This window comes from Sitophilus oryzae, unplaced genomic scaffold, assembly GCF_002938485.1.
Source record: "Sitophilus oryzae breed Bouriz unplaced genomic scaffold, Soryzae_2.0 scaffold_179_pilon_pilon, whole genome shotgun sequence".
NCBI lineage: Eukaryota > Metazoa > Arthropoda > Insecta > Coleoptera > Curculionidae > Sitophilus > Sitophilus oryzae.
Genome location: NW_022146501.1, coordinates 8,400,420 through 8,416,473, shown reverse-complemented (window position 1 = coordinate 8,416,473; position 16,054 = coordinate 8,400,420). Strand labels below are relative to the sequence as shown.

The 16,054-nt window shown below is 31.7% G+C and overlaps 1 protein-coding gene across 8 annotated transcripts in view; it reads left to right on the top strand.

Moving 5' to 3' along the window:
- Positions 1-16,054, top strand: part of LOC115882873 — a 708,621-nt gene that overhangs the window by 676,167 nt on the left and 16,400 nt on the right. For all 8 annotated transcript variants that reach the window (XR_004050274.1, XM_030901130.1, XM_030901132.1 and 5 more), the window contains exon 7: positions 5,405-5,566. Coding sequence is in view for 7 of the 8 variants with exons in the window: in XM_030901130.1 (XP_030756990.1) it covers positions 5,405-5,566 (162 nt within the window). In the remaining variant the exon portion in view is untranslated. The remainder of the gene's footprint in view (positions 1-5,404; positions 5,567-16,054) is intronic.

The window sequence follows — 16,054 nt, the reverse complement described above, 5'->3', positions numbered from 1 at the left end:
AAATTAAGGCCGCGTAAACAAACATAACTATACAATTTTGTAGACTAATGCATTATAATAAAATTAAATAAAAAACAGATTGTAATTATATTCCTGCAGATTAAGTGAAAAGTATTGTTCTTAATATCTACTCTACATATTATTAAACGCGTGTTCAAATATTAATCTTGTGGAATGTATATAAACATAAAACGAGATGTAATTAACGAAATATCATCGTAATAATGGATATTTTAGAAACGTCTAGGTTTACTTATTTCACTGAGATTTATAAAAAAAAGTCCTTTGCCTCGGGTACAGATACCGCCACGTTTTGAAAATATCTCACAACAAAACAAAATTAAACGAGGCGACAAAAAACGCTAAAAAAAATCCCTCGCTCTCCTCACGAGTAGTTTTCAGGCGCTTTTAAGAATCGAAGGTAGGTCGAGGCAAAGCGAAGTGGGCCAAGACAACTCAAAATAAAACGAAATGCGATCTTGACATGTTTCGGATTGTTTCTGGGATAGTGTGTTTGCTGTTTTACACTCCATTACAAATTAATGATATTTATTCATACTCCATCTTTACTTATTTTTATGAAGCCACTAAAACGTTTGACCTTGATTGCTTCGCGATAAATATAAGCTCGCGTTATAAAAATTAGTTCCCACGTTTTGTTAACCCAGATTAACAACTAATCGCGGCGCGTTTCGATCTATTTCAGAAAACGTGGGAACTAGCCTTTATAACGCGAGCTTATATTTGAATTTACTTCTGAAAGTATTTCCAGAATTGCAAGATGTTTCGGGGATAGTATAGAGGCTGTTTAAGGATAGAAAATTGTAAAAAATGTATTTAAAATCTGTTCTATGAATAAGAAACTAAACACAGAGTGACGTAATCGAGCTGCACTGAATAGTGATTTTTGGAAATTCGCGCCGTAAGGGTATGAAATTAGACTTGAAAAATTGTACAAGTATGAAATCACTAAGATAAGGGTTTTTGAAAATCCATCCCATAAAGGTATGAACACTTCGGAAAAGTAAATTTTTATATAGTATCCGAGTTTCAAACACGATAAAAATCAACTTAATAGCAAGCAGACTTTCATTATCACCCGGTATAATTTATAGAACATGAAAATCTAATTCAAAAATATAGAAATACTATTATCCATTTGGCATAGAACTGTTTAAAAGTAATATCTAAACCTAAAATATAGACAAACGTTTAGCGCAATACTCCGTTATTCATTTAATGCGCGATTTTTTCGTGCATACACAACAAGAGAAAAAAACGCATTCCAGTTTTTCCGTGTTAATTCGCATCGTGCTGGAAAACACGTACGAACATAATTGTTGGAAATGCGGAAAATTTGAAAAATATTATCGTCCTTTTTCCTGCTGTTTTGTTTCTCCTCGCTTGTCTGTCCTGAAACTGTTGTATTTTTACTTAATTCAGTCGTTGTCCGAATGTAACCATGTATAATATTTGTTTAGTCTTTTGTGTAAAATTAGTTGGAGTTTCTAGTTAACGGGCAATCAATCATATTTTATAATTTATTATCTGACCCGACTAATTTCGTAATATTATTGCTAGGCGAATAAAATGAAGTGAAGTGAACCTAATTTTGGGGTCGCACCACTCTGGCACTTTGTGCCATTGTATCGGTTTTTTAATCGCGGTGTGATCCCTTTAGACACACATTTATTAATACTAATATTATTCTGTAAAACTTAATGGGGTCTAATAAAGAAATTTGAATTTGAATTTGAATTTATTGAAAAATTATTTTTTTCAAACCTTTTATTTTATTTACCGTCTTTATTTTATTTATTTAGGTTTTAATTCTCATTCTAAACCTCGAAATTAATAGAATAAATTAGTGGTTTCAATTAGCCTAAAAACTCTTGTTCTTCTAATTGCCGCGTCCTTTTCTAATTTGAAGTTCAATAAAACACAAAGTTTACTTAATCTGGATGAGTTGCATATAGGCCACTAGCTTTTAATTTTACCAGCCGGGTTGTCGGGGTTCAAGATCTTAATAAAAGGGCGCCGCGAGTTTATACTCTATGAACTCGGCATAAAAGATGTTACTATTAAGTAGACTTCAACACTAACCTCGAACTGTTGAGTGCAACTACCATGAACTTCAAATCTTACTATAATTATTTGAACTTAAGTTACTCTAACTTAACTATGAGACTAGACTGTAAATAATACTACTAAAAATGATTAAGTAATTTATTAAAATATTAAAATTTTATAAAGAAATGAATGAAATGTGTTAAGAAATTTAAATCGATAAGAATTACTAAAAATATGAAAATGATCTAAGCTATATTAAATCTAAGACGTCATCCCCCTTAACTTAAACTAAGTATGCTCTAAGGGCGGAATACAAATAGCAAACTAAATATAAACAGACTTACTCTACTCGATGTGATATACTTGAAAACTTCCTCCGGTTGAGCTACGGTGTATAGCTACAGGGTTGCTACGGCGGTGTGCACAGCAGCCCGATGAATGTCACTGGAGCCCACGGATGTCAGCAGACGTATGGATGCCGAGCAGGTGTAGGACTTCAAAAGGTGAACATAAAAAAACCCTAAATAATATTGGTTGTTTTAGAAAAGAGCCTCAATTATAGAACAAGGACTAGCACAACGTGTAGGAGTTAATAAAGGTAATAAAGAAGGACTAATCAGATCTGAACTTTACCTCAACGAGGGTTTATGATGTCCAACGGGTACCTCTACACGGACAACAGGAAGGGATGGAATTCTGGACTGTTCTGTGCTACGGTCTGGATCGGTTTTCTTGCTCTACACTTACGAACAACCAAATAATATTTAAGAAAGATAACACTCAACTAATCTTTCTACACCACGTGGGCGTGGAAAAGCCGAAAACCCGTCAACAATATGAATAAAAATCAGTTGAGCATTGACTTAGAATAGGCAGAAGAATTATAGCATAACTTGGAACTCTCTGGGACTTCTTGGGCACGTGGAATCGGAATATCGGTCAGAAAATTTGGCTATTTTAATCCCATTGCGGAAATTGGTCGGCGGTCCATAAAAATCATCAAAATCCAACCACGTCTCTGACCAAATGTGTTTCGGAAGCCTTAATCATTCTGTACGAAGACCTGCTATTAATCAACAGGGAATGCTTCACGAAACGGCAGCCAGTTCTTCACGACGATATTCTGACGATGGATACACAAGAAGTGATGCAAGGATTCGATTTACTTCACAAAATCAGATTTCAACCGGAAATCTCCCTCCAGGATATAGATAGAGAACTATATATCTCGACTAGTCAAACTCACAAAAAGGCATAAATAAAAAACGATGTTCTAGAATAATTTCCACAGCTATATTTCCATATCCGGTGAATGAACGAACTTAACTCAGAAATTCCCACAAGTAAATGAACGAATTGCACACTGCGATCCACATCAAAAATGAACGATTTAACTACGAAATTTTATCTGATAATTATAAAATTTCAATAACCAAAACAAAGGATAAATTAATCCAAAAACATCTGATTTAATCTGACAGTGACGGACAGGTGATATCAAAAATAAAGAGAGGTCGACAAAAATTCTAATGCTGGGCGGCATTCAGTGACAATATTGTGGAGCTGTAGCTGTATAATATCGCGGTGTATATCGGGTTGCATAATCGTAAAATTTAAATAAAATAATATTTAACAATAAAATTATAGTAAACATGATGCAAAAATAATAGTTATTTGCGATAATTTATGAGTCAGCACACAGAGGTCGTAGCGATGAAATTTAACTGTTACATAATTTCAATGTAAGTATTCAGAACGTCAAAATTAGTGGCTGTAAAGCTTCTTTTAGAGCCTCGCAATTATTGGAATAAATTAGTGGTTTCAATTACACTTTATACTTTTTAGTTTACGATCATTCTCAATGTCTTAAAAACATAATTAAAATTAATAGAATATCCTAGCAACAGATTGCTGTAGTTAGCTGTATCCATAGAGAAAGCCTAATATTTAGCTTATAAAACAATAAAGTTTTGATTTCTAACTACAATTTCTCTTGATAATCAAAGGCCAAAATGACATTCTTTGCAAATTTTGAAGTATAGTTAGTGGAAATGTTCTATATATATAATTAGTCAAATGTTTGTTAACTTTTTCCACTAATTGAAGGTTACTACCACTAATTTTGACGTTGTGAATGCTTACATCGATATTAGAGGAACAAACTTCTACGCTAATTGAAACCACTAATTTATCCCATTAATTTTGGGGTTCTGAATGAAGTTTTATCTTTAATCATTGTAAAAAGAGGTTAACAAAATTTTAACTTTTGCTACTAATAATTATATTTCAAATTTGCGAGTAATGTCATTTGGGCCTTTGATTATCGTCCGTCAAAAAAAATTGTGGTTAGAACTGAAACTTTTATTGTTTTATAAGCTATTAGGCTTTCTCTATGGATTCAACCGACTACCGCAAGCTGTTGCTTGGATATTCTATTAATTCTAATTGTATTTTTTAGCCATTGTGAATGATCGATACCGTATATTGTCTATTCTCTGTAAAAATTTTAGTTTTGTTGAAACACCACTTCGGTAAAGAAATTATAAACAAAAATGGGTGCTGCTATAAAAGAAAATTAAAATTTTCCAACCTTCAACAGCGGCTTCATTAAAGTTTCCACAATAATGAGGGCGGGAGGGGGGAGGTTATTAAAAATTAAAACGCGGTCAAAGATGAAACTTTTGTCATTATCTGCTTTGATACTGGAGATTTCTTCACTTCGATTTTAATCATCTTTCGGTTAGAGATCGCTCACCGTGTAAAAATTAAAGTTTGGAAAAAGTTCGGTTACTTAGTGGCTCATTTTCGAAAAGATAACGATGAAAAATAAAACAGGATAATGGGCTTTGTTGGAAATAATTTTCCTGTTAAAGGCTGATCAAAAGCTTTACTAAAATATTAACATTAAGGACAAAGGATAATACGAATAGTTTTACTGTAGTAAATATTATTAGGTAGTAACGTAAATCATATTTTAATTAAAAAACTGGTTTCTAACACAGGTTTTTGCAAGCAAATGCATTTTTTTTACCTGAAAAAATAAAAAAGGGATAGGGGTGAACCACTTTTGAAAAACACCCGGTAGAACAACCCAAGTGCATTTTCAAAGTTTGATGTGAGTACAGTGCCTCTTATATCTTTTTGTATTAGTAAAACTCTAAAACAGAAAAAGGCATTGACTGTCGTCCAATCCTGCTTCGACCGTCGCGTGTTTAAATCTCAAAGGAATACAAGAACAGATAAAAATCTCAGTTGGAACATAGAAATATAAATTTGAAATCAGTGAATTTTTCACAGTATGTCTATAATATTTTACCAAAGCTTTTTTTTGCAGGTGGACACTCCTGACAGCGTCCTGCAATCCGGCTTAGGGCTGTCAGATCTGGGCCAGCACGCCGTCCTGCGTTCCATGGTGGATCCCATGGATTATGATCGACTGCGCCATCTGCAGATGAACGGCGGCACTCCGAACTCGTTCGAAGAGACAATCTATAAAGTGAGTGATTAGGTATAGGAGTTACAATTAGGGATGAACGATACCCTCAATTTTAAATATAATTGTTAAATTATACCGTGATATTTTAATTTCAGTGATTTAAAACAGTGACTGGATCACGATTTTTATATTATTTCGTGGCAATAGCTAATGCAGGATATCGTGATTCCTAATATCAGACTTAAAAGCGTGATGTGATCACGTCTCTAGGGTTGTTCAGTGGCTACCGGAGGATGCTCAATTTTTAATTTTAGATGTTTCCTTAAGTTTAACGTGGTGTATTATGATAATTTTAATTTACAATTGTCTCATGAGTCGCTAGTGATGAGCAAGACTTGTCTTGGTCTTGCTGTCTTATTTGTCCACAAAAGCAAAACCAACCAACCAACCAAGATTACTATTTGATCTGCAAGGCTAAGAACGGTCAGGCAAGACCAAGCATGCAAGATTTTAACCGGCTCTTACGGTCTTGTTTTTTTTCACATTTGCGACGGTGCACAGGGTCCCACCCAGCAAAGTTGGATACGACTAAAGGTGGGACTAAGGATTTGACATTGAAGAACAGTGTGGGTGGATTTCAGCATGATTGGGGATAGGCTACAAGATAACTTCGACGTTTCGAACCGATGCCTCTAAATGGACAAAATCATCAGGATTTTTCTTAATTATGGGTCAATTGAAACCAAACTCGGTACGTGGGTAGAGGTACCCGAACGGAGTTCTCAGATGTTTTTTTTTGTAATAAATTACTAAAAATACTATTTATTTAGAGATTTTTTTATGTAGAAAGTGAATCTAGTAAAAATCTATTTAAAAAATGCATGACTTGCAAAAGTCTTGCCATAAGGCCAAGAGTACTGATTAACTGCAAAATCATGCTCAAAACCACGGGAGTGTTGGTCTTGGCCTTGCATTTTCCCATCACTATAAGTCGAAATATCTTCATTTAAGGGCTCAAAAAACTTTCACAATTAACTTGTTTTTTTCTTTTAGTTTATTTTAAAAATACATTTTATTTCACTTAAAAATAAATAAAGAAACTAGTCTAAATATATAATTTCCTGCCCAGTCCAAAAAAGGGATATCTATCTATTTGAAACAGGTCTTTTCCCATGAGACGCTATCCCTTCTCCTCTCTACTAATCTAGCCCTTGCCGCTAGCAAAAGAGGTCCCTTAAATCAACTTGTCATTCGTAGGGCTACGCATCAGGGTTTTGTCCCAAAGTTTGGGACTCCCCGGGGGACTAGCAAGATTTTCCTCCTCTTTTTTTTCTGTGCTGTGGCGATTTAGCGTAAGGTTCGTTTCCTTAGGGACGACTTAATAGGGTTCGGGAGGAAAGGAAGAATGGATTATAGGGTTGTCTTTGTATTCTGAAAATATCAGCCTAAAATAATTTGGGGTTTTGTTTATATTGATACATTGGATAGATAAGAATTATGTCAAGGTTAATATTCTAAACATATCCGACACTATTAATAGGTAGTCTATATATTAGACTATACCGGGTAAATTCCAATTTAGGTAGCTTTTATTGTAATTTAAAAATTGTTCTCTATTTCTAGAAAATGTTAAATATGTCAAAAACCTTACGTTTTAGTCATATACTTCTCTTATAAAACTCACCTTTATTTTTCTCCAAGGATCCGAAAATCAATTAATATATAGAGTGTTTGGTTTGGTAGAGTAGATAAAAATATTGTGCTGGGTTGGCGATGGTTTCTATGTAATTTGACAAATAAATAAAGCTGTCTCTTTAGTTGTCAGTTTTGAGTCAATATTTTTTAATTCTCTTTCGTGTTGATTGCTGATTGAATTGGAGCCAGAAATGGCTCAAAACTAAATCAGTAAATTACCAACAGATATGAGGCGACAAACGCCATATCCAAACCACTTCCATTTAAATCCCGAATAACTTATGAAAAGGAATACAAAAATTTTCAAATATGGAAGCAATTAAAAAACGTACGAGAAGACATAAAGTTTTCAACCTATCCTCGCTGTTAAAGTATCATTTAATCTACACTTGCGGTTAAAGTACTATTTTATCTACTATTTTTGATAGATATAAGGCAAAGGTTTTAAACAAGTAAATGGTGTCTTTATCGAGCTTAAAATACATGTTTTTAAACATAAAGTTTAAAACATAATAACCCCGTTTCAAAAAGTTCATAGAGTCTTCTGTTAAGTCATGAAATCGTTCTAAAAGTCCTAAAAGTCTTTGCTTATCCCACGCTCTTACTAATGAACGAGTAGAACATCTCTAAAACCAGAATACCGATTCTATTAAGTATTCAGGAGGGTAGATTTCGAACCTCTTGGACAAAGCGATCGGGATGTCACGCACGTTTTTACCGCCTCCGCATCTAAAAAAACAAGACAAAGTTTTTCTTGGCTGCCCATAAAATCATCCCCCTTAGGTATCGTCTTGCTCGTAAAATGTTACCAGGCAATAAAGACAGGCAAAAGAAAATCCGCTGTTGTTCTGTGGTGCTGTGATAAAAAAGAAAACTCGAAGAAGTTAAATAAAGAGACTTTTGTGAGTGTATTGAACTTTTTTATACAGGGTGTCTCAATATTCAGTGGATATAGAATTATTACGTATGTTTGGAGTAGAAATATATAAATAAGTTCATTGGATACAATTCACCTCTATGCAAAAGTGCTTCGTTTGTCCATTAGATGGCATATAACACTTTTAAAAAACAAACACGTTTTGTAAGATTTTTTTTATTATTGCTAAGCACTTTAACACTTGACTTTCTTAAAAAGTACAGGAAGGGTGAAAACTTCCCCAAAAAAACCACCCCTATATAAATTTTACTTACTATTTTCAAACACCATTTTCTGAGCTATAGGACCTATTCGAAAATTTTGCAATATGGGACACCCCCTGTATCTCTGTTATTGTGAAAGGTATGGAGAAGGTGAAAACTGTTTATTGTAGAATATTTTACGTAGAATATAGCGGCGTAGTCTGGTTTTCTGCGAAAAAAATATTTTTGAAAATATGAACTAAAATTATGTTTTTTCAAATGGAACACCCTGTATGTTTATAAATAATATGATCTATGTTACTATGAGCTTCTCAAAAATATCTTTATTCTCACTATTTACTGCAATATTTAAAATATATCATTTTCTTATTAGTAGGCCGTGATAAATAACAAAAAAATTAAAATGGTATTTACTAAAATAGTCATACACATATTCAAATTTTATTTGGGATTGATATATTTTATTTTTGAACTGTTACCACTGAATCTGTGAATATATTTTTCTTTTTTTTATAACGAAATTTATTATAACGGGATGGGTTTGCAAATATCTAAAAGATTGCATTATTAAACCATTTTTCAGGTATTCGACACTATTGTAGTTACCAGGATGTATATCATATTATTTAAAAAATCCCCAAAATCAGAACTCGAGAACGAACAAATCCGGGAATCAGGGAGGCCATCATATGGGTTCATTGGTTCCAATTCATTAATTTGAAAAATAATAATTTAGCAAAATTCTAGTATTTTCAAAGTCGTGAGCTGGAACGTCAAATTGCTGAAAGTATATTTCACATAAAATAAGCTAAAGGAATGTGAGATAGCTTCCAAGATTTACAAATAGCGGTAAAGTTAAGTTTTCCTAACATATAAAGAATTTATATAATGGAAAATAAATTTCTTGCAGTTTTTAGGTATATAATAAAATTATATAAGAGTTTTTTGCCTTAAACTGCTAATATAGAAATTAATTCCACGCTGTGTTCGACATAATGTGGATCAACCTGCTTTCACTACCGGTTTCGGGGCCCTACCCAAGTAGCAAATTTTATTTTATAAAGGCTGTATAAACAGCTATGTGATAATTTTTATAGGATACCTCAATTCATATAACGTGCTATAAGACCGTAATATGATAGCTTTACAACCAAAAAAGGCCCATTTATACAACCGTTTAGTAGTATAGAAGTTCTATAAAAAGGGTATACAACTCTTATGCAACTATTTTACACAGCGTTATATTACTATTATAAAACTAGTTTAATTATAACTATTATTAAACTAATTACGTGGTCACATCATTTAGCGAGGTAAAAGAGTATTTTATTTTTTACCGAAGAATATTAGGAGCAAATTATATTTTAAGCGTGTCGTAAAATGAATAGAGGATGTGGATTGTTAAAAAGGAGACTTTACTCGACAATGAAAATGGCGGGTAGAGCCAGAAGGTACAACAAATATGTAATATAAAAAATCATTAATAGGGTTTGAAAAGTAGGGACAATTTTTGTTGCACCGAAAATTTTACGGTAAATTATAGGTATGTATTTGGCAAAAAATTAAAGGGCTTTAATTTCGATTAAGGCTTACGTATAAATTTAAACAATAAAATAAAATAAAATTTTCAAAAATTCTTGTTTTTAATTTAATTAAAGACTTTATTACTGTGGGAATCTTATCACAAAATAGTTCTCAAAAATAACATTTTACAATTTATTTTGATGTTTCTAATTTTGCTTCATATAATGGCGGCCATAGGCCATATATTGGCTTTTGGGAACCTAGGGAATTCTCGGGATTATTTGCCGTAATTTCTAGGAGTTTTTTTCTTACATGCTCTTTCTAACTACCATTGCGTTTGTTAACTTTTTTCCAACTTTATCCAGAATTCATAATAGCTGTGATTGAGTATACTCGTACGTAGATATTACTTTTGCAACAACAACAATAACAACATAAATAACTAGGTATACCATTTAATTTAAAATGAGGTTATATTATACATTACCAGTTTTATAATGCAGATATTACAGCGAATTTATTTTGTTAATCACAATTTTATCGTATAAGGCTATATAACTGGTGTTCTATACAGCACCGTAGTTTAACGCAATAAAACATTCTATCATACAACGTAATTCAACTTTAATAAGACAAGTTTAAGTAACTATTATATGATCTTGTGACTACTAGTTATATGAATATTATAGAACTCTTACATGGTGGGTATAAGAGTCTAATAAAATAGTATGTTTGTTATCATATAGCATTGTCTTATTAAGTGTTATATCATACTACTAGAAATTATCGTTTAATGCGTTATAGGATACGTTATAAAAACCACTAGAAAATAGTTTAATATGACAACTTTTATTAAAAAACAGAATGGTCGAAACCAAACGCTTAATAAAATCAAGCAGTCCTTAAGACAACGCTATTCGACTGTTATAAAATAATTCAAACATTTTAGAATTTCTTTTTGCTACTTGGGTACCCCGTCATCAGGTGAGCTTGGGTCGTTTCCACAAAATGTCGAGCACAGCGCAGAGTATATAAATACGACTTGTCGTAAAGTAGCGGTAAGATATTAAGTCCCGCATTGCGAGATAGCGGCCTGCGTGCAATGGTAGTACTTTCCTACCACCGAGGCGCAACTATCGATAGTAAATAAAGGTTTTTTTTGGTTAGTCTAAATTATTATAACGGAAAAAATAAATTTCTTGCAGTTTTTAGATATGTAATAAAATTATATAAAAATTTCTTGCCTTGAACTGCTAATATAGAAATTAATTCCACGCTGTGTTTGACATAATGTGGATCAACCTGCTCTCAGTACCGGTTTCGGGGCCCTACCCCATCATCAGGTGAGCTTAGGTCATTTCCACAAAATGTCGAGCACAGCGCAGAGTATATAAATACGATTTGTCGTAAAGTAGCGGTAAGATATTAAGTCCCGCATCGCGAGATAGTTGTCGTAGAATAACAGACTACGCCACTGTATTCTACGTAAAAAGTTCTACAATAAAGAGTTTTTACCTTCTTGATAGCTTTAATAATAACAGAGATACCGGGGGTGACCCAAATTGCGAAATTTTCAAAAAGACCCTGTAGCTCAGAAACGAAGAGGGCTATGAAAATTTAGTTGACAGCATCTTCCGTTTGATCAAAAAGTGGGACAGATTTGTGAAAACCGCACCCTTCTATCTTCACTAATAACGGAGATACCGTATGATTTCAACTAAAATGGGACACCCTGTACTGGGTGTTCAATTTTTGTGTGTTTTATGGGTTTTTCCGTTTTTGAGTAGAGATATAAAGATGCGCTTTTCACATCGCTCTGCTACTTTTTTATAAAACTAAAGATTCTACACACAGATATGTCTGAGCCTTGTTAGTTCCTGAAATACAGGGTGAATTTGAAAATGTTGCATTTTTCGACCTCCTATGTATCTTGGCTATCTCCTAACTTATCGAAAAGATGAAGAAGTTAGAGTCTTTCACGTAGAATCCAGTGGCATAATTAGATTTTCGCTGAGATCTGCCGTTTCCGAAGTAAGACTCAAACTTATGTTTCCTTAAATCCTGTATATTATTTTTTATGATTAATAGAATTATTACAAGACATAATTATATAAAATTTTATGCTCTATTATCTCTAGGGAGTAATTTTATTCACGAATAAATAAACTAACTCTTGAATTTACTTTAACTAACGCAAATAAAAGAAAATTAAAAATTTAATAAGCGTTTATTAAATTTTTTATGGTAATTTTAAGCTAGAGACGGACTAATTCAAACAAACCGACTGCAGTAGAGGCAATTAAATTCGCTCTAAAGCCACTCAAGCTCTATCTATCTGCGTTGCCAGACGTGAAAAACGCATTTTTTTCTTTTCTGCAATCTTCTAGGAGCATTGCCCACGAAACAGAAAAAAATAAAAATATCTGTTTTATGCAAAGTTTTCTTTGACTGTTTGGTGGATTAAGTAAGTCATCTGATTAACTTTTTATTATTAATAACACTTTTGCCAACTATTTTTGTATTTAGTTTATTTACTGTTTACGGCTCGAATTCGCCGCTCATCATTGGGATTTCGGAAACCGTAAGAGATATAGGATCGGTTAAATGGAGGCAAAGTTGCGCAATTTGATGATCCATGATCCGGCGTTGAAATGCCGTATTGCATTTCGAAAAATTCCGAATACTTCCGAATATATTCGAAAAAAAACCGGAATTTTCAATTTTGTTTTCTATTGTTTCCTGGCTTTATGTGATAAGATAACTTAAAATGAAAAACACATTTTCATGGCCACTTTTTCTGATCTATAACTCTGTGTGATTAAATATTGACTCTGACGTTTCGGCTTCTGGCGAACATCATCAACTTAATTTTTTTAAATACGGACCTGATTTTTTTTTAATTTAATTAAATCCTTTCATCACTCCTAAAACACTATATATAGTCACTTTGATATAGTCTGTAAAACGAATAACTTGCGGCAATGCTGACGCAATGCCGTCTCTAATAGAACAGTCTCAGAGCGAGATTTATGACGTCACGCTAGTTAAATACTACGGATTAATAAATATGTTGTAGAATACATGGAAAATATAATTATTCCTCGTATTTTTGGTTTGTATTTTAAAAATGATATAGTTTACATGAAATATACATAATATACAGTTAATAAATACAATATATATATACCTATTTATAGTAATAAATACTTTGGCAGATAAACTATGAACAATACAAATGCAGCAAATATTTTACAATATGGCTGAAATCGTACTCCATAGTCAATGTAGATAGTTTTTGTGTTAAGAATAATAATTTAAAAAAATATGTGGTCTTCTTTTGACAAGTTTATATTAGTTTATTAATTGCAGTAAACATTATACTATATAAATAAATTTTGTGAATGCAAATAATAATACATCACTATTAGTAGATATTGAATGTTTTTTGTTAAATTAGATCGATTTTCAAACCCCAAAATTTAAAATATACTTTACATTTTACCCATTATCTTATGTACTACCTATTCATTATTTGTATATTGTAAAACATTTGCTGCATTTGTATGGTTCATAGTTTATTTGCCAAAGTATTTATTACAATAAATAGGTATATATTATATTGTATTTATTAACTGTGTATTATGTATATTTCATGTAAACTATATCATTTTTAAAATACAAACCAAAAATACGAGGAATAATTATGTTTTCCATGTATTCTACAACATATTTATTAATCCGTAGTATCTAACTAGCGTGACGTCATAAATCTCGCCCGTGGCTGTTCTATTAGAGACGGCATTGGTCTAATATTTAGAAATGTCAAAAGCTGATGACATTTTACTTTTGTCAATTATGACATTTCGTGTTGATTTTTGCAACAAGAGGAAGAACTGTCACTTGTTTTATTATTTTCCTTTCTATTTCACGAAAGTAAAAAGAGTTACCTACCTGATTCGTTCAGGCACTCAATTTAAAGAATATCAGTAACTTTTTTGATAGAGGGATTTTATATTTGTCATGTTGGTAAAAAATAACGGTCAAAATTCAAAGTTATTCATTTTATAGACTATATTTGCCGACGTTTCGTACAGAAAATTCCATCACCAGAATATTTTATGCAAGAAAAATAAAAAATAAAAATGCAATACGACATTTTGTTGAGCATCAAATTGCGCAACTTTGCCTCCATTTAACCGATCCTGTATCACTTACGGTTTCCGAAATCCCAATGATGAGCGTCGAATTCGAGCCACCCTGTACATTAGTAAATAGAAGAATTATAAATGTAGATGGAGAATATCTTAACTATCTAAGATTCGCTGATGACATAGTCTAAAGAACTACAAGTACAAATTAACGAACTAAATACGACCAGCAATAAAATAGGACTGTAAATAAATTTAACAAAAAACTAAAGTAATGTACAACGAATTAGTAGACAGAATAGACATTCTAATAAATAACACAAAACTGGAAATAATAGAAGAACCAAAAAAGTAAATATCAACATACCTTAAGTTAAATAATGTCTACACCTGTATGGAAGATTCATTTCTTGAAAATACTTCCGAATTTTTCGTCATTAGAAAAAATTCTACAAAATAAAAAACTTATTTTTTGTAAATACTAGTAGTGGGAACTATCGAATAAATACTATCGAAACATTCGATAGTTGCAATTCATTCGAATAATTCGATAGTTAGTAAGAAAACATTCGTTGAAAACTATTCGAATAAAAATTATCGAATAGATCCGTCATCTGCCTTGAAATATTGTATTCTAGTAATTCGGCAGCAAAAACCATTCATTTATAAAATTCATTCATTTATTCGTCAGGATCGATTATAATAAAATATTAACTGAATTTTAGTTGTCGCCCGGCGACGTAGGTTTTCTTTCGAGGAACCCGACAGCGGTCGGTGGCTATGAAAGAAGCCGGCATCTTTGATTTTGCGGAGTCAGATATAGATAAGGACACATTATTTTTTTTATTGAGGTGCTAGTATTTACACAGAAAATACATTATGAAGGGCGCTGTTGCCATATTTTGGTATTAGTTGATATTAGCACAGAATATTATTGTTTGGCTTTAGTTAGTTAGGAATAGTATGTCTATATATTCTGCATTTTTTTTTATTAATATTCTGTTGTTACACTGCAATAATACTTGTTATTTTGGATGTAGGAAAATTATTTTTAATGTTTTTAGGCAAAGACTGGTTTAATAAATAATAATAACAGTAATAATTTGTTATACCTATTAACAACAAAATTTAAAATCATTTAATATAAATATTTTTTTTAAGTAGTAGCAAAATATAAACAACAAGATGTCAAAATTATTTATATTAGATCCTATTTAAAAATAATATAGTCTCTAAATTTTTTGTGTGTGGCAACGTTGGTTTATTAAATAATAATAATTACAGAACTAATTTGTTATATTAACAACAAATTTTAAAATCATGAAATATAAACATTTATTAATTTTCTAAGCATGCAGTGTAATGGAAGGAAAATATAAATAAAAAAAATTAGAAATCAAAATTATTTATATTAGGTGCTTTATATTACTATTTAAAAATTATATTTACTTTTACTGGCATTTACTTTAAAAACAAATGAAATATTTCTTCGCAAAAACTACATGTAAGAGAATTAGCATAAACAAAATACAAACATCGTTAACTTTTTTTAAATTGGCACGTGTAAAACTTTCATTTTAATTTTCTCACCCCATAGTTTGAGTTCGATAACCGCATTTACTTAACCACATTACTCAATATGATTATTAAGTTCAACTAATTCATATTATTAAACATCTAAAAATACAAATATGTATTTTTAAAATTAATTGTAAGTTCATCTCATCTCTCTTAAAAATTGCTACTTCTCAAAATTTCCCATTAAAAAATAGACCATATACCATATAAAATTAAATAATTGAAAGATCGCACTACGGAAAACCACACAATTTTTTTTTTCATTTATTTTAACTATTTTAATAAACGCAAAAATAGCACAGTATTTATACGGCGAAGTTATAAAAATTTGGAAGAACTAATAATGCACTGACGCATACAAAAATCAAACGAATACTAAATTTCATTTATCAAAAGCATTCGATAGTCGTGGCTCAACGATAACCATTTAGTCGCACGGCGAGGTTGTCACATATGCTTTAGT